This window comes from Vidua chalybeata, chromosome 2, assembly GCF_026979565.1.
Source record: "Vidua chalybeata isolate OUT-0048 chromosome 2, bVidCha1 merged haplotype, whole genome shotgun sequence".
Taxonomy (NCBI): Eukaryota; Metazoa; Chordata; class Aves; order Passeriformes; family Viduidae; genus Vidua; species Vidua chalybeata.
This window is the reverse complement of record NC_071531.1, coordinates 79,303,340-79,330,936: the sequence shown is the minus strand read 5'-3', so window position 1 is coordinate 79,330,936 and position 27,597 is coordinate 79,303,340. Positions and strand designations below refer to the sequence as shown.

The following is a 27,597-nucleotide window of genomic DNA, read 5'->3' as shown; positions in this document are numbered from 1 at the left end:
TTGATTCTTCTGTTAAGGTTGGAGCTGTAGTTGTGAGCTTGTCCTGTTCTAGATACCAGACTTTGAAATGCTGTTTAATTAGAGACAGTCCAGAGGAACAAAAATACAATGGATCAGGGTAATGTAAGTCCATGCAGTGGTGTGTACGGCTGCTGGTGGTGTAGTGGGGTGTGTTAGTTATTGCAGCTTCTTCCTGGAGCAGGGATGTAGCCTGGTTCCCTGGCCCAAATATGATGCTTTGTGTCCTGGAATACTGTGAACTTCTAAATCACACCAACTGAAGTTCAGAGGAGACTGAGCAGAGATGTGATGTCTTTAAATATGTAGAAAGTTGTTCAGAAAAGGGAACAAATTACTCTGTCTACTGGAGGTGGAACAAAAATGAGACCTGTAAGTTGCGGAAATAGGTCTTATGACAGCTCTTTAATGACAAGGATAATTAAACCCTAAATGGTTCATTAAACTCACTTGGTCCATGTAATTATCACTGCACACCTGTAAATCTGGAATCCTGGAAGCACGATTCTGGAAATACAGCGTCCTTTTTATCCCCCCATCAAAGGAACCCGGCTTACCCCCAGGGTGCCAGCTGGTTTTGACTAAGGGAATTGAGGAGCAGGATCACGTCACAGCAGGAAAGAAAAGAGGGTTAAAGATCCCATAACGTGACTGGAGTCCGATCATCCAGAACACAAGCTGGTTCAATACCTCTTGCTCCGAGCATCACTGGGGAGTTCCGAGATGACAACTGGTACTTGTTACATTTCTCCGTGAGGGCTGTAGCCCGGGGCTGCCTAAAGGTGCGGAAAGCCGCGGGTAGCTGCAGCGCAGCCCGTGCGGCGGGGCCGGGCCCGCACCTCTCCCGCCCCGCCCGCCATTTTCCTCCGCGGGAAGGGCGAGCCCGGGGCCCATGGCAACGCCGGGGCGGGGAACAGCAGCAGCTGGAGGGAGCTGCTCCAGGCGACAGCGCTCTGCCGGCCCCCTGTGCTGCGAGGGGCGGCTGTGCCCCGCTCCGGCCGGTGAGACCGCTCCGCCCGCCCCTCCTCCGCCTGCTCCTTCCCCCGGCCCCTCGCCGCGGGTGGCCGGCGGTCCTGTGGCGCGGGGCGGGACGGGCTCTCCCGAACCTCCGGGTCTGTAACACGGGGCTCCGCCGGGATCCACACACTGTACTGAGGAGGCTCCATATCCGCCAAAAGCGCGGGGAAAGGCGGTGTTTGAGGCCGGCCGGCCGGGCTCTTCCCCTGTCCCGGGCCTGGCAGCTCCGCCTCCGCCCCGGCGGGACGGGCCGGGTCGGGTCGGCTGCTCCTGCGGCCCTGCGGCTGCTGCCAACGCCGAGCTCCGAGGGATTTGGCTTGTGTTTTATGGAAACATCGCAGCACCTAAACTGTGCCTTTCCCTATTCCGAGCCATATCCTTCTTCACTTAATCTCTTTAATTGGATTTTGGGCAGGTATCGATCTCAGTGCTTTTACTGAATTATTTTTGCACATTGAACGAGTGTTTGATACCAGTTTTTGGTTAAAAAAAAATTGCACTAGAATTATGGAGCCCGCCCTTCGCTTTGAACATCAATGTATCTTCTTACAAAACTGATATTCACAGCTTTTTCTGACCTTCAGTCCCAGGCTGCTGCCTTTGTCTTGTGCCAAGAAGCCAGTGCAGCCACCCACCCTTGGCATTTGTCTCCATGCAGTAGTAGGTATCCAGAGGGAGAGGGGAGACAAAATTCTTTCTGCTGGTGGGCCTTGTTGTTTGCTTTTCCTCAGGGTTAAGGGAAAAAAAAAAAAAAAAAAAAAAAAAAGTTGTTTTGAACTTGCTGTACCGAAACATTGTGTTAAACACATTAGAACTTTGCCGAGCAGTGTAATCAGTACACAACTGTGATGTTGTGTAATTCGGCTGAAGTCTGTAACCCTCACTTGGTATAATCAGCAATTACATCCTTGGGGGAAAATTATGTCCTGGTGAAACTGTTCTTTAAAATAACCTAAACAACTCAAACCTCAAAAAATGAACTAGATGACCTCTTGAGGCCCCTTCCCGCTGGAATTATTCTGTGTTTCTGTGCTGCTGCTGCTTGTTTGTACAGTGTTTTGCAGAATGCAGTCCTGGTTTTGAAGCTTTCTAGGCTTTGTGCAGGGCAGTGATGCAGCCTGCCATGCTGGGGAGGTGGAGGTGGGGTGAGGCACAGGATCCAGCAGTGTGTTACAGCACAGACAGGGTGTGTTGCTGTCAGACTGGAGAGCTGGAGCTTCACTCCCTGCTCCTCTCTGTGGCAACCCTGAATCTGCCCGAGCTCAACTATCACACTACAGATTACATGAAAATAGGCACGGGTAAACTGCAGAGGATGGTTTTAATTATATCTAATGCTTTTTTACAAATATGACAAACACATCCGTGCAATATCTCTTTTATATTCTTTAATATTTTTTTACCTTGAATTGTGCAACAGTGCTAACTGCTACTACCATTTCTTCTCCACAGGTGGAGGAGGAGCTGAGGCACTAATACCTTGAGACTTTCAGTTTTATGCTTTCTTGACTTACTAAACAGTAGCCCAATTCTTCAGGAGTTCCAGCAGTGTGAAATGTAATCATAGTGTTAGTGCATTTTGGTACTGGAATGATGACTACTGCCGAAGGTGAATACTAATTGGTTTAGGTTCCTTTCATGTTTGGCTATCTAAAGTTATCCCCCTTGGCCATTAAATCTACTTACATCTCATATTTCTGTTTACAAGTTTTGTCAAGGTATCAAGATGTTGCAAGGGGTTTGGATATGTAATTCTCATTGTTTCCAGTCATGTAGTTAATCAGTGAAAAGGCCTGAAGGGAGGACACAGGTTATTTGATCCCATGGCCTGGTGACAGAAGATTTTTCTTTTATCCTGCTGCTTCTACATTTTGAGTTTGATTCTGTGCCATGAATGCCAACTCTGATATTTCTTTGATTCATCACACATTCTCTATCTCTTAAATGTTGCTGATTTAAGCAGTGGACTAATGCCCTTTTATTACTCCTCACTAGTTGTCAAGAAGAAGCAAAATTACACTAGTGTGCATGAAGCAGTGAAAGCTGGGGATGTAGAACAGCTTGCATCGATGATAAGAAGTGGAGCCAGTATTAATGAGGTGGATGTAGTTCACAAATTCACACCCTTGCAGTGTGCGGCCCACTCGGGAAGTCTGGAGGTAAAACATTACCTTAATAGGCATAGCTGGGCTTTGATAAGTCCATATTTCCTTCTTTGGGAGAGGCTGAACACAGCATTACTTTGATCAGACTGAATCAATAATCTCTGTTTGTTTTTCGTATTAAATATATTCACCAAGTGCAGGAGTACAGGGTTTTTGATTTTAGTTTTTTTCTTTCTGAAGACCCAGGCAATTTACCTAATCAACTACGCCATATTTTATGAAATCATTGCGTTTCTTACTCTGAGCAAAATGTGCCTTATGGCCTCCCTTTCAGACTCATGACCTTCTTTTGTGTCTACTGCATTTTCTCCTTCTCTTGAGACACCTATAAAATCCTGTAGGATGTGTAAAATGTTCTGAAGGTGCCTGAAACAGGTGAGAAGTGACATGAAAATATGTTCATTCTGCTTACCAATGTCCCATGCCTCGTTCTCTGTAGAAACAGTCCTAATACATTATATTTTAATAAATGAAAATGTTGAATAGTGGTAGAGAAATCATCAGGTAATTGCATTAATATTTTAAACTTCCAGAAGGACCGAATTGCTGTGTTCAGCACAACATTCTCCTTCTTCTTGAAGCCTCCTTGTTCATTGTTCATGGCAGTCTAAACTTGAAGCAGCAAGGCCATTCATGTCCCAAAAGAAAAAATGTGAAGTTCTTGCTAGACTCAAGAATTGCTAAGTGCAAAGCTGCTTCTGGAATGCAGAGACACTGTCAAAAAAATGCTAATCATCATGTCAGCCCCAAAACCAGATTGCTTACCTACCCTTTCTGCCTCTATAAGTTCTGCCATTTTTCATTTGACTCTCCTACTTTGCAGTCAGTCTGTTGGACTTTATTGAATTACTGTCATCTGTTTGTCACTAAGCTCATTGGCAGAAATAGTGGAGGAAGCTGTAAGATGGCCTGAAAGAAGATAATAAATCATAGTAATATGTAATAAAAAGTTCTAACTGTTCCTCTAGCTGTCTTTGGATAGTTCATGAAGCTTTCCATTGCAAGCAATGATATCTGCTGGAAAAAGATGAATAAAACAAAACTAGGCCATGGAAGGATGAGAAGAGAGATGGGATTACATATGCCTAAGAAGCCTAATAAATTAAATGAGGCTTTAAATTTAGTACATGATCTTTTTCCTGCCAGTAATTTTAGCTGGAATTCATGTGAGCATGTTTGCATTGTTTTTTCCAAAGCTTTTACCTCATGCCATATGGATACTGTCACAGATTACATTTTAAATCTGGAAGAGTAAAATGAAGAAGTCATACTGTAACATTGATGCTAGGATCTGAATTAGTAGGTTATTTGCACATTTTGTACCCTTGGGTGAAACCTGGGAAGTGTAACTTACCCATAACTTCCTAATGCACAAATACCTGTTTAAGGCAGTATCTCTGGGGTCTCCTATTTCCATAAGGAAGTATTCCAACACTGTTTTTAAATGTAACTTTGATGGATAAATTCTAGTTGAAACGTGCCTTAGAGACAGGATGTGAATAATTAAGTAAAAAGCCCTTTGGTTTTGTTGAGCAGTGCCTTCAGTGGCTGCTCTGGCATGGAGCTGACACCGCACGTGTGACTGTGAGAGGCTGGACAGCGGCTCACCTTGCGGCCATCCGAGGCCAGGACGCCTGCATGCAGGTACTGCAAGTACTCTCAAGCCAAAGTTAGTAGGGCAGACCTTAAGACTGGACAAATTCATTATGAAAATCAGCTGAGGGAACCCCTCAGGGAGCTATGAGTAGCTCATCTCGATGTCTTGACATGTCAAATTAAATTAGTCATTTTCAAACCAGAGCACTCATTTGTGCTGTCTGTGCAAACAGATCTGTTTCGTGCAATACCAGACCCCTGAGGTCAGCCCAGAGTTATCCTGCTGGTTATCATAAACCATCCTTCTAGGAAATGTTTGCTTTTTCGGCTTGTGAAATGAACGTGTGCTTTGCATTTCTTTCAGGCCTTGTTACTGAACGGAGCGGACGCAGCAGCTCGGGACGAGCGCGGGTGCACGGCCTCGCACCTGGCTGCAGCCCACGGGCACTCGTACACCCTGCAGACCCTGCTGCGCACTGGGGCGGTGAGACTCCTGCCGGCCGTCCTGCTGCACTGCCAGAGCCCGGCGGCTTCTCCCAAGCAAAACTCTCCCTCGCTTAAACTGAGATTTAGGGCTGTAAATTAATTACTGTGGGGGAATTTATTCCGTGGGTAAATTTCCGGTTTTTTAGATTGTGATATACATTTAGGGACATGATGAAAAAATGTAGAATCAATATTGTGAGTAAATCACCTTTCACTGAGGATGTCATTAAATGAACATCAGGTACTGGGGTGATGGTAATTTTTTGCAGATCTAAAAATCTTCCATAGTAAAGGAGATATAAACTTAAATAAAGGTGCATATCTAAGTAATAATGACCAATGCAAGTCATTATGATGATAAAAACATGCCTAAAATGCACCTTTTCTAAGTGTATTAAGTAAAAGCAAGAACCTGTGAAAAGTACCTGTCTTGAAACTGGAACTGCATATAATGCATGAACTTTGAAAAATGTTATTTGGTTTCATTTAAATAATTTAACATAAAGAATATATATGGATTCCCATATATAAAATTTGTCTTGTGTCTTAGGATTCAGAAGTGGGTGAATTAACCTGCTACTTTCATTTTAGGATGTAAATGTTTCGGACAGGAATGACTGGAAACCTGTTCATTATGCTGCTTTTCATGGTCGCTTGGGGTGTTTGCAGCTTCTTGTTCGATGGGGAGCATGTGTAGATGATGTGGATAACAATGGAAATCTTCCAGGTATGTCAGGATAAATCAGATGTTTTTAAACCTTTGGTTTATTGTTGTGAAATGTGATGATTGAGCAAATTATAACTAATGCACAGCAGCAACATTTGCTATTTGATTCCATGCAATTGACATAGATAGCCCATTTTTCTAATGATGGGAGGATTTATAAAATCCAAAGTGGTACTCTGTTGGTGACAGTATCCCATTCACTTCCTGCTGCTGCTAGCAAGGATGAGAGCTCACAAATGCTGGGATGGGGAGCAGGCTGAGCCTGACTGGGAGCAGGTGAGCAGCATCTCCTGTGTGTGTGATAGAGCTCGTGTGCCAGTGGAGGTCACAGGAGAAGGATAGGTGGAGGGAGAGGCAGTTTCATCTGCTAGGTGTTACTTTTTAACTTTGATAGTGTGATGAGGTTCTGGTGTGTTTGCGTGCAAGTTTTTGTATCCCACTGTTTCTTAATTGATTTTGTAGAACAGTTGTTTTCATTTTCCTGTGATTTCTTCATCTTGATTTCTGGAATACTGCTTTTTCTGGATTATCTGTACTTTCTTTTCATAATTATCAGTGTATTCACTTCAGCATAAAAATTTGCCAGTAATCGTTCCTTGCTTTTTGTATTTTCTCCAGTATCCCTCTCCCTAGCATACCACCGTATCCCTCTCCCTAATATACCACTCAATATCCTCTGTAAGCTCAATGGTATTGTTCCTGTCTTGGATTTTCCTTGTATCCTTTTCCTTTTAGCATTTTCCTTCTTATGGTTTGTCACATTATTTGTTCCAAAGAGCATATGTTTTTCTCTATAACTTGTATAGAGTTAACTGTATAAATCCCTTCTTAAAACCTTTTACCCTCTACTAAGAACTACTTACCTAGGAAACAGCTAGCCATGCTGTGTTTTCAAACCCGGGTCTTGTTAAGGATGTGAGGCTCCTGCATCCCAGCAGGAGATCTGGTGCACTAGCAATAAGGGGTCATGATGTGAGGCACCCTGGGGGCAGCATGGAAGGCAGCTTTATTTGCATTTGGGAACACTTCCCTGATAACAGACTTCTGTGGAGAGAAAGAAAGTGCCAGCACAGTTCTGCTTAAATGCTCTGTATAAAATGGTTAGTAGAAAACTGGTTTTGTTGTATTTTGACATCTACAGAAACTTGATTGTCCAACCTTTGTTCTGTTTCATTTGATCATATTATCTTCCAAAGGAAAGAGGACATTTTGGGACATGGCTAGTAACAGATTAGTAGAAGTACTGTGCAAACCAGCTTGTCTGCTTATGTAACAAAAGTGAACTTACTTAAATTATCTTTACACACTTCAGCTTCAAGATTAGCTGAACCATGCAATAATTTTTCCTAAGAGAATACTGAAAGAAATTTTTTGAGGTTGCTGTGTCAGGCACCTGAAACTTAAAAATTGGCTTCATCTTTTGTATATGTGTGTTACAGCAAGGGGTATAACTATCTTTGCTAATTTCCTTGCTAATATTCTGGAAGAAAAAACAATTCTGTGGCTCATTCAATGTACAGAATGGGTTGTGCTTATTAACTGAACATTTCAATTTGCTTTCTCTCTGTATTCATTTTTGGGCCATGTCCATGCTTCTTTTATTGTTCACTAGTCAAACTTATTCTAAATATTTTTCACAGACACAATTTTTTGACTTGTTAGTCTGGTTTTATAAAAGACAAGATGAAATACAGAAGTTGGTATCCCAACAGATTTTAGGTATCTGAAAATGGATTCATAAGGGTTGAGTCAGTTTTTCACTAGCTGACTTACCTTTAGTACCCTTTCACTAGGTGACTTACCTTTAGTACCCTTCTTTTCCCTTCTCCCTGAGAACCTAACTCACTGACTAAAATTCAGACAATGGCAAAAACTGCCCTTATTTCAGTGAAGCTCAGATTTTAACAATCATCTGTACAGGGGTATCTTGCTGTAAAACCAATGTCCATGACCTTTTAGAGCAGTTATGCTCTGGAAAGCTGTGGATGGTTTGGTTTGCTATTGAGAACTTGTGTGTGCCAGAAATGAAGTGACATGGGTTTTTTGAGTCCTGGGTACATTTTTTGTTGACTATGAAGATAGTGAGATTCTAACCTGGAGACAAATGAATCCTTTTGCCTCTAGAACATCAACCAGCTGTTATAGAGCATTTTCATGGAGTGATAGATCATAATAAGCATTTATTTGGCAAATTCTTCTCATTAATGGGATTAGAGGATATTACTTACATCAAACGAGTCAGCATGTGTTTGGTACCTCTTACTTTGTTGTAGGCCCAGTACTGTAGTAATATTAAATAAGTAAGCCTCTGCATAGCCTGAAGGTCAGGTGAGGAATGTACCTTCAAATATTTTGTCCAGTAAAACACCTATCACTGTCCTCATTTTATAGGTGAGGTAACCGAGGGTGTGATGCAACTTGTTTGTGGTGGCACAGTAGAGCCTAAAGCAGAAATGGCCTTAGCTCCTAATCAAGGACACTGCTTGCTGTCCACCTACAAGGAATATCCCTGGCACAGCAGGGTCAGCGAGATCCATGTTCCTGGGGAAGTGAGGCCCCAGCAGTGCACTCTCTGAGCTAGGCCTCAGTGCTCTGTTGGGAGTCTGTTTTGTCTCCTGCAGTCAGCTCCACCAGGGAAACATCTTTGCAGATCCCATCCTTGGCAGCTTTACCTCCTTTGCCTAGAGCTGAACTCTGTCCTGGGTGGGAGCTGAACATCCACAGTTCAGCTGAGGCTGCTCTTCCCCTTGTGCAGTATTGGATGGCTCACGTGCTGGTAGATGAACCAGCTCTAACCAGTGGTGAGGGCATTGCTTTCTCAGTGGGCAGCAGGGCTCAGCTCTAGCACCCTTTGTTTCATTTGTGCTGTAGCACATCTGGCAGCAGTGGAAGGACACTTGCATTGCTTTAAGTTCTTGGTCGGGAAAATGGCCAGTGTTACGCACACTCTGAAAGCCAGGAATGACCATGGAGAGACTCCAAGGGACTTGGCTGAACGGTTCTACAAAGATAATATTCTGCGATATATTGATGGTGTGGAAAATGAGGAGGAACATCCAGAGACACAGGAAGGTGAGTATGGATCAAGATACACTTAAAAAAAGGCATTATGTGTAATTCTGTAGAAGTGCACAAAGGTGTACTTGTTATTTCAGGTCTGTGAAATTAATCTCTTCACTGTATGAGATGCCTGTAGCCATAACGAAGACTTGTTTAGTCAAGTGTCTGGTGAGCACTGATGGTTACACAGCTGCATTTTAGCTGATTAAGGAGCATTATCCATGCTACTTCTGAAGTGTCCATATATAAGTTGCTATGAGAGAGGTGAGCTGTGAGACATGTTCAGTAGAACTGCTGGTATCTGCTTGGAAACATGTGCCTTTTATTTTCAGTTTTAGCTTTCCCAGCTCATGATGCTGCTTTTAACGGGGACTTGTTACTGGTTAGAAGACTAGTGAGAAGTGGAGTAGTCAATATTAATGAGAGGAACAATAAGGGATCCACTCTCCTGCACAAAGGTCAGTAAATATGATCTGTGTTTCAGCTTGTTACTCTTTGTTGCTGATTCATTTACTTTGTTTTTCAAGTGGCTGCTTATCAGATAAATTTAATGACAAACAGCATCTCATTTCTTGAGGGCTTGGAAAGGCAGCCCCAAACCCCGTATTTTGTAATGTAGGTGTGCCTGGGTCACTTTGAAAACAATATAACCAAGCTCAAGTCAAGGAAAAAGAGCTTACAATGAAGAGAAATCAGCATCTAAACTGAAAACTAAGTAGCTCTGACATTTATTTACTATTTGTATATCGATATCATGTCAGGTTTGTTGGAATTAATCCTGATTTTCAGTGATGGAGAAAGAACAGATCAAGCACATGGATTCCAGCTTTGAGTGATAAGCAAGGCTGTATTCTAGCTATAAAAGTTTTTAATTTTCACTTAATTTAATGTAATTAAGTAGTTATGATTTTTTTTTTTAATCAGGCAAGATGTTGCTTTTAGAAACATCTGGCTGGCTAAGTATAAGAATTATCTGTACTGTGGCCTGGGCCTTTATTTACTGAACACATCAGTACTGTGGGGATATATTGTAAAAACCACAACAAAGTCATTTGGTAGGATGCTGTGAAGAAAGGTAAACTTCTGGTTGACACTTTGACATGTAGTGGACTGCTGAACCAGAAAAAAATGGTTCTTTTGTGTTTGGGGTTTCACAGTATTGTCTGAAAGAAGAAACAAAAGATTTAAGAAAGAGGGAAGCATATTTGTAATATGCTTTTAGCACATTTCCTACATTTCTTTTTGACTAAATATATAGTAGAATTTTACAAAACATAATTGAAGTTCCTATTAAAATAACTGGTATGTAGCAATTTAAAAATTCCACTTTCTCTTCTCGGAATGATGCTGACCTACAGTTGTTTCATCCCCAGTGTTTACATGCTGATGATGTAACTTCATTTTCTTATCTCAGTAAGAAAACAAATATAAAAGATATCCAGAAGGGAGTGCTGTCAAGAAATGGATTTATTCTTCCTTGAGAAAATCAGTGTACAGTTTCATCTAGTCTTGCCAAATACCATCTTCCATAAGTGAGACATTGTTTCTGGCACCACGTGGTGGGAGCAGTGGCCATGGCACATCATATGTGTTAGGATGCTGCTGAGAGGTGCTGCCTTGAGTGTGTGCCCCAAGAAATGCTGTACCTTTGGCTCCAGCACAAAGCCCTGCTCTCTCTCCTGAGACAGCAGCACACACCATAGGCTGGGGCAGCCAGCTGTGTCTGACACCTGGGAACCCAAAGCCAGGGAGAGGTGACAGCTCTTGGCTGCCAAACTGTGACATGCAGGTCTTTCTTACTAGGGCAGCAGTTATTTGTGTGTCTTGTGCTCTGTACATGAGACTGGGCAAGTTTAATTTAGCTTGTGTTCAGCAAGAGCTGCCAGTGCATTTCTAGAACTAGAAAGAGTCACCAAACCACACTGCATGTTCTTCCCCAAAACTCTGTGTACCCAAGTGATTGTCAGCATCTTGACACAGATTCCTCTTGAAATAGTATCTCCCTTGTGGTGTCTTACTGAACCCAATTTCTGACATGTCAAATAATGGCAAGAGGAGGACATTTTAGATTTGAAACACTTCAGTTGTATATAATTGACTTGTGTATGCCTTCCTTCCCTTAGCTGCTGAACAGGGGCATATCCATTGCTTACAGTGGTTGGTTGAAATGGGAGCTGACTGTGACATTACAAATGATGCTGGAGAGACTCCAAAGGATGTAGCCAAGAGGTAGCAGTACATATCCTGTAGCTCTGACACTTATTTACTTACTACTTGTGTATCAATATCATGTCAGCTTTGTTGGAATTAATCCTGATTTTCAGTGATGGAGAAAAAACAGATCAAGACCATGAATTCCAGCTCTGAGTGATAAGCAAGACTTTATTGTAGCTATAACCTTGTAACTATAAAAGCTTTTAATTTTCACTTAATTTAATTTTCTTTTTAGTGAGCTCAGACACAAAAGAGGAAAACTAGCTCATTTGCAAGAGGACAGTTTTGAGCCCGTATGCTCACAGTTGCTGTAGAAAGTAAATGAGAAGTAGCAAAGGCCAGCTGATTTTTGCATTAATAAAAATAATGCAGATTCTAATGAGATTCAATTAAGAAACCCTGCAAAGGAAAGAGATGCCTGTGATGTAGGAGCCATTGTCATAAGATTCCATCGAGGCAGAGCTCATGCCATAAGAATACTACAAAAAGTAGATAGATAGTTGTAGTGTGTGTACAGTGCTTCCTTTAGTCCTGAAACCCCTCAGATAAATGGGAGGAGCATGGACAGTTTGAGAGTTTCTACCACATGTGTTTTTCCAGATTTTAACTCTTGTCTGTGCAGATTTGGCCATCTGGCAGCTGTGGAACTTTTGACACCAAAAACTGGAAACAGTAACTCTAGTGATGAAGAACTAGATGCAAACAACATCAAGTTTTTTGAAATACATGGTGTGGAAGGGAGTACAGATAGCAAAGAAGATTTAACCCTGGATAAAGCAGAGAAAAGGAATGCACGCGGTAAGCACTCTATATTCATCATTCCTTGTTTGCAAAAGTTATCAAGACATTATAGTCCTAACTAGGATAGTTCCTGCCAACTGCTCTGATCTTTTTCTTATGAGATGGTTGACAGGATATTAAACAAATTGAAATAGAAAGCACACAGAAGGCAATCAGATCATAATTGTTAGACCATTTTAATCCATGTTGGTGCAACCGTGTTGGATTGCTATTTCTTTTTTACATCTGTTTGCTGTGTAGGTGTCAGGTGTAGCTCAGTGTTTGCTGAACAGTGATTTCTGCTCTTATGTTTGTGAGACTTATTTTCCAGACTATTGGATTTCAGCATGACTGTCTTCTTGCATTTTACCTACCTAGAGAACTCTGTCTTACAGTAAGGGCCTATCACAAGATTAAAGAGCTTCAGCGACTTCTAGAAATTGCCTACAGCAACTACAGACAGCTGGGGGGAGTAACTGAAGAGGACAGGAAGATGAGAAAAGAAGAAAGGAAAGTTGAGAAGTAAGGTCATTCTGCCCTGCTAATGTTTAACTCTGTGGGGCCCATTTTAAATCCTCCTTTAAAGCTGATTTACACTCAAATTTGCATTTGGCCATTCTGTCTTTTCCACTTACCAACTTCAACCAGGCCAAAAGAAATGAACTGCAGCAATTTGCCTGGCCATTTCTAAACTTCTACTACCAGGATCAGCCCCATAACACAATTGCTTGATAGGTCCATGATTCTTGTGCAAGATCATCTGTTCAGTCATCAGGTTTTTCTGCAGATGCGTGCAGTAGGTCTGCTAGCTTCTGGCTGTTTTATTTCCTCTGAGGATGCCAAAGACATGTATGCCCTTCAGGAAATCTGAAAATAGGCAATAGTCTTAGGATGGTTTGGATGGAAGTGCATATGCAGCAGAGATTATTCAGTGACTTGCTAACATTTCTGTTCATTGGCAATATGTTTCTGTGCTCAAGAAAGGATTAGCTTGTATCCAGACCACAGGAAAAAAACTATCAGCAAACCTGCCTTTGCATATGAAGCATTGTTCATAAGATCTAATTCTCAATGTCTCTATTAAATCAATGGTTCTGTTAAGCTGGTCAGGTGATTTGATGGACAGACTGTCTACATTTCAAAGAAAAGGCTATCAAAGATATAGAGATTTAACAGTACTGCAGCCTCCAAAGACAGGCCTGTCTCCAACTCTGCCAAAGATTTGGCTGTTCTCAGTCTCTGTAGATAACCACTTCCATCATGTGTTTGGGCCAACCCAAACCACTGTCTTTATTTGGTCACTGAGAGAATACTGTCTGGGGGGCTTATATGCCATCAAGAAGACGGCAGACTTAGGAGTCTGTGGATATGGAGCAGATAATATGTGTCACAGATTGCAATTAAGTACTTTGTTTTACAGCCATATCTGAGCCAGGAAATTGAGGTCAGAATTTCATTTGGTTCCAGGTCACTCTTTGACTCAGCTCATGCTGAAAGTCCATCTTGCTTAATTTGATATGTATACAGTAGGTAACAGACACCTCTGTCTGAGTTAGTTATCATAAGCTCCTTTTTCAACTTCTTGGAGAGATGTAGGCACTTCCAGGGCATAATTAGACATATTTCAGGATGAGATTCATCACTTCTAGAAGTGTCTCTCCTGGTTTTAGAGAGGGTGACCAGCTTAGATGTTGATGCCCACATTGAAAAGTCAGAGCAATCTGGTTTTAATGATAGAAAAGTTACTGTTGAGTACTGATAGGAAAGATCATTTTGGATAGAGCAGCTGCTCAAAAACTAGCAATGTCTATTAGAAGGCTCTGCTGGGGCTCTTTAAGGGGTGTTGCTTTCTGTGGCATGTGTGGCTAAACTAGAAAAATGGTGAGGTTCTCTGAAGGGTTTCTCCCACCTGTGAAGGCTAGAAAGCATCCCTAGCCCCACACTCTTCTTTTGAAAAGAAATGGGGCTTCTCAGAATACCTGCCTACCCTTCTCAGGGTACCTATCTGTAGATAAACCCCAAGGTGCTTGTATCATAGGCCAGAAAACCACATTATTGATAAAATACTTAATGACAACACTATTTTGCTAGATGAAATGCAGGAGTTGCCACTTGGGAAGGCCACTGTAGCAGATTTTGAAGATTTCTGCTTTAGTCCAGGTTTTTTGGCTGTAAGAGGCCTGGTGTGAATCACTACACAGTGCTTTAACCAGGGCTCGTTGCAGGAAATTGTCATCATGTGTGTGCCACACGGTTTGGGAGCTGTGCCTCTTTAATTGGAAGCATGGAAAGAAGTCAACTGTCCCCTGAGCACAGCCCATTCTTGCAGTGTCAGTAAGGCTGATTGGTAGCTCAAAGGGCCCGAGTCAGGAATTCCTCACTCTGGGAAACATGGAAACATGGTAGGTCTTGCTGAGAGCTTTCCTCCTGTGCTGTTTGAATGCATAGGACAGATTTCTCCCCTTTCCTTTTACTGATCTTCCATCCTTTTGTAGCTGTGATAATTCATCCTGATACATGAGAGAGCCAGCTCAACTCCAGAGACTCAGTTTATGTGTGAATTACGTGTCAGCTAAACAGTTCCAGGAATCTCAAATAATTTAGGAGCCACTGAGGGTGTAACCAGTGAGATCTTGTGCAACTGTGTATAAGCCAGTCATGCAAGCTGTCATCTGAGTATTCCTCATCCGTGCCTAAGCCAATCAATAGGAAGGATGTAGAAGTACCAGATGTGAATGAGAAGGCTGCCCCTGACCTTTCCAGAATGCTGTCGGCTTTGTGCTTTTTTCACTGTTTCATAATTTCGTTGCTGCTCGGGCACTTCTCCCTCCCCCGCAGCTGGAGCTTGGCCTGGTCACAGGCAGCGCGGCCCGGGCTCGGTGTGTGGGCAGACGGCTCCATCTCGTGGTCCCATCGCGCTGAGCACCGCTGGCAGCCGAAGAAGGAAAGCTGCTGCTCAGCGCTGTCACCAAGGGTCCGGAGCCTGAGCACAGCTGGCGTGAGGCGTGCTGCGCTGCTTTCTGCGTGACTGACCTGTTCCCTGGCAAAGGCACTGCGCCACGTGGAGCAGCCGGGGCAGGTTTGGATGTACTTCATGCTCTGCTTGTCTCCTTTGCTTTTGGCAGGGCTGTGAGGGAGCTGGAGGCCCAGCTTGAATATGAGCGAGTCAGGCGGGAGAAGCTGGAGAGCCAGCTGGATGATTACCGTGCTGAGATAAACCAGCTCCGAGAGGGCCGGGGGAAGACACGCCCCGCCTCTGCTGCCTCCGCGGTGAGTGCCACACCAGCTCCCCGGGCGTGGCACAGAGGCCACTGCCTGTTGCTTGTGTGCGTTTGTTCCCTCTACTAGAGGGCACAGTGCTAGGAAATACTAGAGAAAATGTGCTACAGCTTTCAGCTCGGGATGCTGAAGTGAGCAGGAGCCCTTGTCTGGCCTTGACCCTGTCGCTGCTGTGAAAGGGTATCGGTTTCTTTCTGTACCCTGGCAGAGAAGCACTGCTGTTCACCTAAGGAGTGGGCTGATCCCAAGTACTTCCATACTGCATATCCAGTGACTGGCAGTTCCCCTTGGCTGAGACCTGGTGTCTGAGATTGAAATGGTGCTTCAGGAGAGGTGTTGTCACCACCTAAAGGGCTACCCAGCCTGCATGGGTGTAGAGATCGCTGCCATGGGTCCCCAGAGAGGGACAAATTCAATAACAGGGACTTGATCCATGTCACAGTGTCTGGAGTCAGTCAGGCATACTGAATGAGAGCCCAAGATCTCATAGAAAATTCATGGAGAGAATTCAGTCTGTTTGGGAAAGGAACAGTACGTGCAGCACTAGAAGTTCTCAGACAGAGGTTCTATTTTGAATTAAAAATTAAGCTCTTATGATAGAGACATAAGAGGGAAGAGGACACCAACACTGCAAGCAGCTAATAGATGATGATGTTTCTAATTTTCTAATTTTTTACTTTTCACCTGTACAGGCAATAGATGATGGTGCTTCTGTTCTTTCAGAGCATTTTTTATTTCCCAGACTATTTTCACCTTTTCAGTCAATTGCCTCTGCAGTCCCTTGTTTTTGTGCTTCTTGGTGGAATCTCGGTCTCTGATGCTAGGTGCCGCAGCTGTATTTCATAGAGGCCAGCTGCACTTTTTCAAGGATGTTTCTGCTTCTCAGCCTTGTGATTGCCAGGCTGGCAAACATTTTCTTTGTCAGTATTTTTCATTAGGCAGGTTTGTGTTTTTGGTTTTTTTTTTTTTTTTTTTTGTAATTTTCCCCTTCTAACCAAGCAGCCTTTCTGACTGAGTGACTGCTACAGCCAAGGGACCTTCAAGTCTCACACTGCTGTGCTGCCATCCCATGCCCTGGGACTATGCTCTGCCCTCAGCTTCAACTCAGTATTCTGTGGTTACTCCCAGATGTAGATTTTCACATCCTTTCAGTGGTTGCTGTTAATAGCTGCAATGTTCCTTGTTTCAGGAAGCTGAGACAATGGCCAAGTCTTGCAAAGATGAAAATAAAGAAGCAGTCAGCGTGCAGCCCAGGAGGAGTGCGACTACACTGAGGAACGAACCTCAAAGGAGGGGCAGCAGACTGGAGGTACAAAAGCAATATTCCAGATAATGTGAAGTGTTCGCACAGCCTAGCTCCACCGATGAGCTGTGGGTCTCTACCTTTCACTGAACTGCTTTTAGTTCTCTAGTTGTCTGGCTTAACAACAGGAAAGTCACAGGCCCTCATAATTCTGAGGAAAGTATCTCCATTCACTGATCTATTTTATACTGCCACCTTAGGATGGAAAAAGTGCACATTACCTCCTAGCATATTTGGTGTGGAAGCTGAATAGTGGATGGGAAAATTACTTCTCAGCTGCAGAGAGGTGCCAGGCCCCTTGATTTTCATCTTTAGTCATTCCTAAAGAACGCAGGAAGTGACTCCTTTGTGAGGTGCCAGATGACCTGCAGCAGTCAGTCTCTTGAGTCTAACTCATGACTGAAGGGTTTACTAAGTTATGGGGCAGCTTGTGGTTAGAAATAGCAACCCTGACCTCTCCTCCACACCTAAAAACCATTTAATGACTACACATATAAAAGCTTTTCTAACAGCTGTCTGCTCTTGTGAAATTGTTTTCCCTCTGGAACCCCAATTTTGAGACTTACAAGGTAATTATTTTAGTGTGTCGGTCCTGATCTGTCCTCTCCTTAGTACCAAAGAAAACTTAATCCCTGAGAATTTCAAAGATACTGAAAAATAAAAATCCATGGTTTTGTGTGCACCATGAAGGAGAGGCGTGTTGACTTACCATATGTCTTGTATCAAGACCCTAGTTCAGGGTGTGTGAAATGATGGTTGTGACAAGCTGCACCAGATGAGCTATTTCCTGCATCACCATTGGTGCTAAACTTTCATGCAGAAATTCTCAGATAGCCAGACAGCAAATATAAGAAATTAATTTTATTTTCTTGAATTATGATAAATAATTTAATACAGAGAATATATATATTGGCAGAATACCAGCAAGTTCAACTGTAAACAGAATAAAACAGCGATAAAAAAAATTGCCAGTAGTCAATACTACAATAGTTGTTAGCCCATAAAAGGCCTAGTCTTACTTCAAAGTTAATCCAGAAAGACTTAAAAAAATATTATTATACTAAAAGAATCAAACCAAGCATATGCATTTGTACTCAACAATATGGAACTGCTTCAGTTTTGGAAGGCATCCACCTGTGCTGCAACTCTGCAACAGGAGCTGTCAAGTCCTTGCAGAAGGCAGAGTGGTCAGGAGGGTCGGTGTGTCCCACAGGATTACTAAAGAGCCTGGAGGCGGATCACCACCACCACCACCCTGGCACCAGTGATATTTTGAGTATTTCCGTATTAAAAGCCAGATGCTATGCCCAGAAAATATGTGCAGGTTTCTTAGAAATACTCTGCACTACTTGAGGGGGGAAGTTAAGAGCATTTATCTGCCCCAGGGCTGTGCATTTTCCCTTGGAAAGGCAAAGACAGAGAAGTTTTCCCATTCTTTTGACCTCTGGGCTTATAGAAATTGCAGGACATACTAAAGAAAATCTATAGAGACATTCTCTACATGAGATTTTGAATTAATGTAAATCACTTTTCAAGGAAAAAAAAGGGCCTGAGCCTTTAGTAAAGGCTCAGGAGTGTAGATAAAAAACCCAAAGGGCCAAGCTTCAACTCATCAAAAAAGTGAGGCAAAATCCTGAACCTATGTTCAAGATTAATTTACCTCGCTTAGTTTAGGTAGGTTGAATCTGGTATTAGCATACCCATACTGGGAGCTCTAATTTGGGAATTGTATTCCTATTTCAAGGGTATATAAAATATTTAATATTTCCAGTTTGAAATGAACTGGGAGTGAGAATTTTCCAGAAAGAAAACAAATTTAATTCTAAAAGATATTAGGAAACTTTCTGGTATAGCTTAAGAAATACTTTGAAATAAATACAGTATTGAATAGGAGGCAATGAAATATTACTGTTTGGCTGCTTCCCCCCATTTATTTTGATCTTTATTATTACATATTCAGAAAACACTTTTATTATACAGGAAGAATATCAAAACCAAAAGGTGCCAAGGTTATTGTCAAAGCAGTGTTGCCTGGGTGGCCTTTTCTGTCTGTATTTAGTGCAGTCATTCCAAGCAGATCTATTTCCAGAACCTGTAAAACCCCAGTGCTATTGCCAGGCAAGTGAACACTGAAGCTGTTAAAAAAAACAAAACACAAAGAATAATTAACTGAATGCTGTTTTACCACTTTATCCATAGAGGAAATTAGCTGCAAACAGATGGAAGAATTAACAGCTCTAGAGCAGAGCCTCCTAAACCTCCCAGATTGCTGCAGGTGTGACAGAACAATTCCAGAAGCCAATGGCTGGTCTCAGATGCCGTACCCTGCACAGCAGCAGTGCTGAGATGGAAGGCCCAGTGCAGCAGCCTGAGGAGCCATGTTTTCAGGGACACATCCCAACTATGCTGAATACCTCAGAGCACCACAGGCTACAGGGGCTTGTGCTATTGTCACCCAGCTACTGGAAACTGCACTACAGGAGAGCTGGCTACACCAGGGCTCACATTAGACATTCCAGATTTCCCATGGAACCAAAATGACAATGAATTTGAAAATAAGCTGTCAAACACAGCAGCAGTCCTGAAGCCTGATGAGGTGTCTTTTGTATTTGTTATGCTGCTGTTTCAATTAGAGTTAGAATAAAGCTAATTACATTTTCCTTTGAACTTATTCTCACTTCCAAATATAATGCATTACTCTTTTTATCCAGCTCCTACACAAAAAAACCTTCACTGGTTATGTACATACTGAGAAGACTAATCTCAAATTATGTTTCTGAACAAGCAAAACAAGCATTCTGAAATTAGCTCTGCTTGGCAGGGGAAAGTACAAGTCCTGCCACACAGAAACTGTGTGTCTGTGGAGACACAATGGGAGGCAGAACTGGTCACTCTCAAGACCAGTCCTGAAAGACAGCAAACCTTCAGGGTAACGTAAATGACCTCAGCAAAACTTCTGTAGCAACTCCATCACGTCAGTGGCTGCTGCAGCAAGCAGAGGTACTGTCAAATTGGGTAAGGTATTTAGGCTTTTTTTTTTAAACCATGTCCATATTTGTCCTTATCCCAGTTCTGGGCACAATCCTAGTCCTACTGTGGCATGCCCCCAACTCTTCTGTGTTCTCTGTCACGTTTCTTCCAGCTAGAGAGGGAAAGGGAGATCTCCTCTACCCAATCCCAGTGGTCTGCTGCTACAGCTGACCTCATTTAGCATATACCCATGCACAGAATTTTATACAGCCACAATCCAGTATCAGTACTCACCTCTTTGCCTGTCACATACCTGCCAAATAGCGAATGGTATCAAGTTTATTCGATTCCATGAGTGTTTTTAAGGAAGCTATTTCAGTGTCAATTTTATTACTGATTTCTGAGATAATGCTGTTGGTATTTGCATCCTGAAATATTAGAAGACAGCATATATTTGACAATGGTCTCTAGCCACTTCACCTTTCCAAAGCTGAACTAAAATACCATGCTACCAGCAACAAGAAAATTTCCAACCTATCACTGCTAAGAGACATTAGAAGACAGAGAAACTTGCTTCATACAATCTTGGAAGCTTGCTGAAGGGATAGAGACAGACAAGAGAAAACTTCAGTGATCATAGAATCACAGACTGGCTTGGGTTGGAAGGGACCTTAAAAACCATCTCGTTCCTACTCCCCTGCCATGGGCAGGGACACCTTCCACTAGAGCAGGTTACTCAGATCCCCTTCCAGTCTGGCCTTGAACACTGCCATGGATGGGGAATCCACAACTTCTCTGGGCAATCATATAGTGCCACTGTCTTGCCACTGTCATGACAGACTTTTGTTTCTGATGTGCCAGTGCCTCCTGAAAGATATTCTACAGTACACAGAACAATATTCCTGCATTTCTGAAAAACAAAGGTTTAAGCATTCACAAGGCATATCGCAAAAATGGAAGATATGCTCAAGTTAGGACATGGTCCCTCTTCAGCCCCTTAGACTTTGGTGTCCTCTAGCTGCTTTGGGACTTCCAGCCCTTGAATTGCTTGGCTGTAGGCACCTGCACCATCCCTGTGGTACAGCACATCAGTTGGCACTGGGAAAAAGGAAGCATGATAGCTCACATCCCAGCTGTGCCAGCCTGTGACAAGGTACCTGGGAAGTGAGGGACAAGACTGGAATGCCTCCCTCTGCTGATTGGAGTTTAGTGTGGATCCCACAGGCAAGAAACACCTGCAACAGCCCTGAGTGATAGAGCCTGGCTTTTTGCTTTACCACACCCATAAACGTATTAGCTTTCAGCAAAGTTTGGGGTTTACATAACACGCAATGCATAACTATATCCTGCTTTGTTCAATACTTACTTTTTTATGAAACTCTGTAGTTGCTTCCATCAGTTTCCTCTCCTGATCTGTAAACTGCGAATAAAAAATAAATCACAGCTATACCAACAGAAACACAACACAAAGCTAATAAGGGCATCTCACAGACCAACTTACCATATCTGTCACCCTGCTCCTCTCCAGGTTTATGTCTAGCTTGCTGTCAGCTCGGATTTTACCGGTTTCAGTCTTTAAAACAAATTAAGATTATGAAAATAGCTATTTTTTCTCCCTAATGGGAGTGTGTAGGTACTTGCTGTTTACTTACCATTAGCTGCTGTTTAACTTGATCTAATTCAATTTTCATTTTCTAAGGGCAGAGGAGAAAAAAGATTCTTACAAATTCAGGAAACATAACCAAATGAATCAGTGATGTGTTATCACTGCATCCATGCAATTATTCTTTCCCCATTTTTCCCCACAATGGGGAAATTTGTTCTTGGTTAAATATCCTAACTAATGTATTTGGATGCACAGGCATATCTAATCTGCTGGGATTTTGTTCAAAATAAAGGAATTATTTTGTAAGAATTATGATCTTGTTACTCGGAGTCTAAAGACAGCAGAGAAATACCAAAATACCATGAAGTAAAAGCAAAATGTGTCTCAATCACCAAATTAATTAAATTGCTGCAAAGGAATGGCTGATTCCTCTACCTGCACTATATGGTTAATGGCCAGAAACTAGCAGTTACCCTTAAATAAAGTTACAGAAGATGAAAAAAATGTACACATCTTAGAATCCTTTACAGAATATCTGAGCAGGTCATAGCACGTGAAACATATTTTTATGTGATCTCTGAAGTTGTAGCATACAGACTCTTCAATTCTGATTAAAGCATCCAAAATTACTTTTACATTTATATTTTCTTCCACAAAACTGTACATCAGGTAAAATGCAACAAAGTAAACTGCTTAATGAAAATATGTATTAGTACCTCATTTTCTGCTCTCAAGTTTGCAAATTCACTTTTCTCCAGGATGACCATATCTTTTCGAATCGAGTCCAAATGTGCCATTATCTGCTGTAAGGTTATTTCCTTTGAAAAATAAAGCATGCCATTGATTAAGGTGCATTCTTTCTGTCAAGTAAAGAAAAAATGTTTAGGTCTGAAATGATGAAATTAGCTACTGCAAAGCACAAAAGTGGGGAGTCTCCCTAAGAAGAATGTGAAAGAAACAGACAATTTAATACCAGCAGTTTGTTTGAATGACTCAAGTTTTCTGCTTTTTCTGTTGCTTTAATACACCAACTCTGCACTTAAGCAAAAAGGTCAGAGGTGTTAGTCCAAGTAGGGATGAAATGAAATGTACCTGAAACTACAGGTCAGTCCTGCAGTCTCTTCCACTTTCAATGAACATTCAGTAGCCTCAGAAGCATTAATTGTTGATCTGAATGCAGCTCTTACCAAGCACTTCCATTTCTTGCCTACAAACTCGTTGAAAGCCAAAGACTTAATGATATGAGTATTATACTGCCAGCTTCAAGGTCTGATGGACAGAAGTAAAACACTGCTAAAATGCACTGAGAAAGCTTTCCTGGGGTTTGAACTAACAAGTTCAGAATGCAACCACTACATATAAAAACAGGAAGAAACCCAAACCAGAAAATAAAGGAAGAAGCTCAGTATTTTAAAATTATGAAAGCAATACTCCACCCAGCATATGGAAGTTACCCTACTATTTAGCATGGAAAAAGACATATTGCTGTGGGATTCTCTGATGCACAGTGATGGTTTTGATCATTGCTCCAGAAGGCTGTGCAGGCTGAAATTATGTGCTATTCTTCTTCAATTACTTAATGTAATTAAGCATTCATTACTATTTTATTTGAACTGCTGAGCCTTTCTTCTAACAGATTTTTATCTTACTGGCATTTACTTGTAATAAAAGTTGTCTAACTTTTTTTCCCTTCTAAATCACAGAGGAAAACAAGAATTTCTGTCTCTGTGATTTTCTTTCATCAGAATGAAAACCTTTCTTTTTGAAAAACCTATTACATGCAAAGCATCCTGAACAGAATTGGCATGGAATTGCATTAGACAGAAACACTGATTTTTATAGTGTAGTTAGTATTGATAATGAATATTTTAAGATGGCATGAGGCATATTAGCTCCTCAGTGTAAATGCAACCAAAGTTTTCCCAGGAATTGTAAAAACTTCTTTGTGTTCACTGAAGTAGTCAGGCTTCAGTGGAAGCAGGTCAGGCCCTATAACTATCTGTTAAAATCCCAAGTGAAACTTAGGAACACCTGGCACAGGGAGGTATTTATAGTACTAGAGAGAGCTGCTCACTTGTGTTTTAAAGATGCAAACACAAGCCTTTACAGCTACACAGCACAGATGAGGTTTTACCTGCTGGGCCTGTGTAACCATGTCCTTGTAGACGGTGTCTAAGCTGACATTAGACAAGGTCATCAACGCTGACACGATGGTCTGTGCTTGCTCCTTCCCAAAGCCTAGGGGATAATTGAAGGATGACAAGTTAAAGTGGTATTAAAATCTGTATCAGGAGCAAGAAATGCTCAAGTGCCAGACCTAACCACAGCAGCACATGGGAATTCACACAATGACTGGGAACTGACAGCCAGGAGCTAGGCACTATGACTTCAGCTAGAAAAAACTTAATGCTGCAAAAATCTGAAGCACAGCACCTTTTAATGTACTGGAAGTCTAGACATGCAGCTGAAAGAAAGACCAAATTTCTTCATACAAGATCCAGCCGTTCATGCATTATAAAAATAATTCAGCAAAACTTTATTTCATAATGAACTTTCACAAATTCTGTTAAAACCAAACTTACCTTGAGCTACAAAGCATGCATTCTATAGAGTAATAACAAGTAATTCTGCATATATTGGAACTGTCCTGCAGAGATTTTTATAGTGATCATAGGCAAAACTGATTTTTAAACTGCTGCATCCATTGCCTGCAGAATTAACTCAAACTGGGATTTTTGCTTTCTGATGATAAAAAGTACACTTTGTCTGTAGCTTGGTGTAAATCTGAAGCGTTACAGATGATGCGTGGTGAATAATGGGGAAGAAAAATTGCTCTCATTTTAGTCAGACCTGGTGAAGTGCTGAGAGCTTTTGCCCTAGAGATTTATTTCCAGCACTCTGACTGATATGTTGTGTTTCAACTACCCCATTCTATAAAGTGGGGTCAATTAACATCAAAAAATGCTTTTAAGGCACATTATTTAGAGAACTATGCCACTGCACCCTTCTAAAATACTGGTACTGTATTTTGCACCACTGGTTTTACGCGTCTAAAAAAGCTACATGTGTTTTACAACAGCTTCTTTCCACTACAAAGTGTGACAGTATTGCTTCAGTTTGTCTGAATTTTTAGGGCTACTAAAGCTCTTGCCAATTTCTGATGTTGTTCTTCCTCCACAGCAAGAAATTACTGTGTTTTGTGAAAGTTTAGAAAATGAGGAAAAATATATGTAAGCAAGAGAGTGACGCCTGAAAACTGCCCAAAGCTTGGGAAAAACTAAAATGGCTCTCTTATTTTTGTGGTTTTACCTATAAAGACCTGTCACCATGGTAGAAGTATTTGTAGAAATTATAGAACAAATTAAACTGAATAACAACTGGCACCAGACTTCACCCCACAAGTTCTAAAGGAACTTGAAGAAGAAATAGCTGAATCAGTCTCTGGGACAAGTAACATTTCACAGCCTACAGTGGAAAATAAAAGTGCCAGTTTTAAAAAGCAGTTCTAGAGAGATGTAGGGAAGTGCAGGCTGTCAAGTCTGACAAGCATGATAAAAATAAACATAGTTAGCAGATTACTCTAAGTCTTTTAACTACTAACACATATTATTATTAGACCCAAATAGTGGAAACAATCCTAATCTCTGATAGTACAAAGTTTCTACTGTCACTTGGTATTTTAAAAGATAGTTGCTAGTCTGATGAAGAGATCAGCTCAAAGCTCAGCAGGGATGAATAAAGCAAACCAAACCCTTTGAATGACTAGGAAAAGGAACTGAGAACACAACAGTGGACACAACATTAGTTTACTATGCAAATCCATAGGACATTCAGGTGTCAAGTAATGCCAGCACTGTTCCCTGAAAACATGAAATGGAAAGGAATGTGACAGAAGCAGAAAATATTAACAGAAGGTCATAGTGAATAATCAAAAATATGGAAAATCTACTGCTTCAGGAAAAAAGCAACAAGCTAGGATTCTTCTGTTTGGAAAACGATGGGGCAGTATGACAGAAGTTTGCATAATCCTGAGTGACACGAGAGATTCAATGTTCACTCCTTCCCACAGAAGAGCTGAGTGGGCATCAAATTCACCTCACAGATGCCAGATTCTGCATAAACAGACCACACGGATGTCTGAAGTTCCATGAGAAAGGATGTTCTGGATAGTAATCAGTTTACAGTGGCTCAGGGACTGCATAAACTTGTGAAAAGATTTTCACTGAAGGTTACTAGAACTCTCAACTGATTTAAAGTAACTCCATGTTTTTTTTTTTCCGGGGGAAACTGACAGCACTCAAAGTTACACTACTTAATATTAAAAGTTTTCCTTTGAATTATTTACCTGATATCACTTACCATGGGCTTCCAGATCCTGCACTAAAGCATGGGTATCAAAAGTCACCTTCCTCTGCTCCAGGGGAGTGATATCAACTCTTCTGACATCATATGACTTCCTGATGAACGTGGCAGCAAAACCTGGAAATAACCAAACATGCCTTAAGCTTACCTTGATTGGCTTATTATGCAATACACTTATTTTAATTTCTTTCATCACAGAAAAGCTGCATGGATGTTGCAACAAAAAGCTGGGTTACAGCACACACTAGAAACCATCAACCCTTTTCCACATGGAATTTACATTAAATGGGACTTACAGATCTGTCTGAAGTGTGTTCACGTAACTGTACAACAGACAAGCATCCTGATACAGCACAAATAAACCCCACAGCCAATTATTTTATAATCTTTGGGAAACATCACTTAAATAATTTTCATACTTGTAAAACTTTGAATGACTTTATGCAGTTAAGTATTCATTGCTATTTTATTTAAATTGCTGAGCCTTAATTCCAACAGCTTTTTATCACAGAATCATAGAATGGTTTGGTTTGGAAGGGACTTTAAAGATCATCTAGTTCCAACCCCCTGCCAGTAGGGACACCTTCCACCAGATCAGGTTGGTCAAAGCCCCACCCAACCTGGCCTTGAACCCTTCTAGGGATGGGGCATCCACAACTTCCCTGGGCAGCCTATGCCAGTGCCTCCCCACCCTCACAGTAAAGAATTTCTTCCTTATATCTAATCCAAATACCTAATTTTCAGTGGCTTGTGTGAACATAAAGCTACAATTAAAAAAAAATATGCAAGTCTTATTTTCATGATGAATTAATTTCTTGGTTCACCAGGAAAGTAACTGGGCAATAAAGGGATACAATGTTTGTATGTAATACCTCAGAGATTAGGAATACCTAATCTCTACAGAGGTATTAGTTAACCTCAGGTATTAGTTAAATATCCACTCTATTTATGATGTGCCCTCCCACGAGCATGTTTCACTGCTGCTCCTACTTTTACTTCAAGCATATGTTTCTCTTCACCTTATGTTTGTGTGGCTTCATGTATTACAGATTCTGCTCTGATTAATTCTCTGTTATCTAAGCAGCCCTGTTACTTCTTCATCTGTTTATCTGAAACTATATGCACTGCTGTCTCTCTGCCTTAACCAAATTGTTCTGTGTCTTACCTAGATCTTTACTCAAAAGCTTTATAACATTTAAATGACAGGGAATTTATAATTTTGTGCCATAAATCAAGTTATGTGCCATCTTACAAATACTATAAAGATCTGACTATAACTAAACCAGCCACAGCACTGTATTATTAATGACAATATTAGAGTTAAGATGCACCAAATGCTACATACAAATAACGAAAACCAATTTAAAACATTGTTTTTATGGAGCTGTCCCAGCTTTTAAACACACGGCTCTTGTCTTCTAAACGCATAGGCTGGGTTGAACAGCTACATTGCAAGATAACATCTCAAGAAAGCTGATATTACAGTTCTGGTTGCTCGCCACGCTGCTCGTGGCCATACTGCTCCACTCCTGCAGTCTCGAGTGGATGCTCCTCTCCCACTCCAGAAACGCGCACCTGAGACACCGGTGGGTGACGCCCTTCTGCACCCCGGTAACTCCTCCCGTCCCGAACACCACCCGGCTGCCCCCGCCCGTGGAACTCACCCCTTGTTCCAGCCCCGAGGGAAGGCGCTCAGCGCTCCCTCACACAGCGCCTCAGGGACGGGCCCCGCGGCCGCTCCCACACACCGAGTCCGGCCAGCGCCCCGTGCAGCCCCGGCGCCGCTCACAGACACGGCCCGGGCTCACCCGACACCGGCAGCCACCCACCCCGAGAGGCCGCAGCACGGCGCTGCGGCGCCTCTCACCTCTGCGAGGAGCCGGGGGCAGCCGGGCCGGCATCGGGAGCAGGAGCGGGCCGGCCCAGGCGCGGATGGCACCGCTGCTCCCGACGCCCCTCATGGCGCCCCAGCCCTCCGCTTCCGCCCGCTCACTGCCGCTTCCGGTCGGCCCCG

General features: G+C 42.1%; 2 protein-coding genes across 10 annotated transcripts; one reads left to right on the top strand and one right to left on the bottom strand.

Moving 5' to 3' along the window:
- Positions 1 to 793: 793 nt before the first annotated feature.
- Positions 794 to 19,316, top strand: ANKRD42 (ankyrin repeat domain 42). Of its 7 annotated transcripts, XM_053934787.1 has the most exons (14): positions 1,611 to 1,695; positions 2,488 to 2,644; positions 3,031 to 3,194; positions 4,737 to 4,844; positions 5,161 to 5,280; positions 5,874 to 6,009; positions 8,881 to 9,081; positions 9,402 to 9,527; positions 11,193 to 11,298; positions 11,906 to 12,081; positions 12,459 to 12,585; positions 15,189 to 15,333; positions 16,532 to 16,651; positions 18,845 to 19,316. In XM_053934787.1, exons 2-14 carry the CDS (start codon positions 2,626 to 2,628, stop codon positions 18,875 to 18,877), a joined length of 1,581 nt encoding a protein of 526 aa, XP_053790762.1. In that variant the 5' UTR covers positions 1,611 to 1,695; positions 2,488 to 2,625; the 3' UTR covers positions 18,878 to 19,316. The 7 variants fall into 7 exon arrangements, 6 of the variants coding, with proteins under 6 accessions (XP_053790768.1, XP_053790767.1, XP_053790766.1 ...); XM_053934789.1 differs by lacking the exon at positions 8,881 to 9,081; XM_053934791.1 differs by lacking the exons at positions 12,459 to 12,585; positions 16,532 to 16,651; positions 18,845 to 19,316 and having other exon boundaries at positions 1,606 to 1,695; positions 15,189 to 15,271.
- CCDC90B (coiled-coil domain containing 90B) lies at positions 17,492 to 27,597 on the bottom strand. Of its 3 annotated transcripts, none has more exons than XM_053934794.1 (9): positions 27,451 to 27,597; positions 25,581 to 25,700; positions 23,356 to 23,459; positions 21,938 to 22,081; positions 21,268 to 21,309; positions 21,117 to 21,188; positions 20,982 to 21,035; positions 19,929 to 20,043; positions 17,492 to 18,780 (listed from the first exon to the last, which is right to left on the bottom strand). In XM_053934794.1, the coding sequence occupies exons 1-9, from the start codon at positions 27,542 to 27,544 to the stop codon at positions 18,725 to 18,727; spliced, it is 801 nt and encodes a 266-aa protein (XP_053790769.1). In that variant the 5' UTR covers positions 27,545 to 27,597; the 3' UTR covers positions 17,492 to 18,724. The 3 variants fall into 3 exon arrangements, with proteins under 3 accessions (XP_053790769.1, XP_053790770.1, XP_053790771.1); XM_053934795.1 differs by having other exon boundaries at positions 21,938 to 22,039; XM_053934796.1 differs by lacking the exon at positions 27,451 to 27,597 and adding an exon at positions 27,248 to 27,378.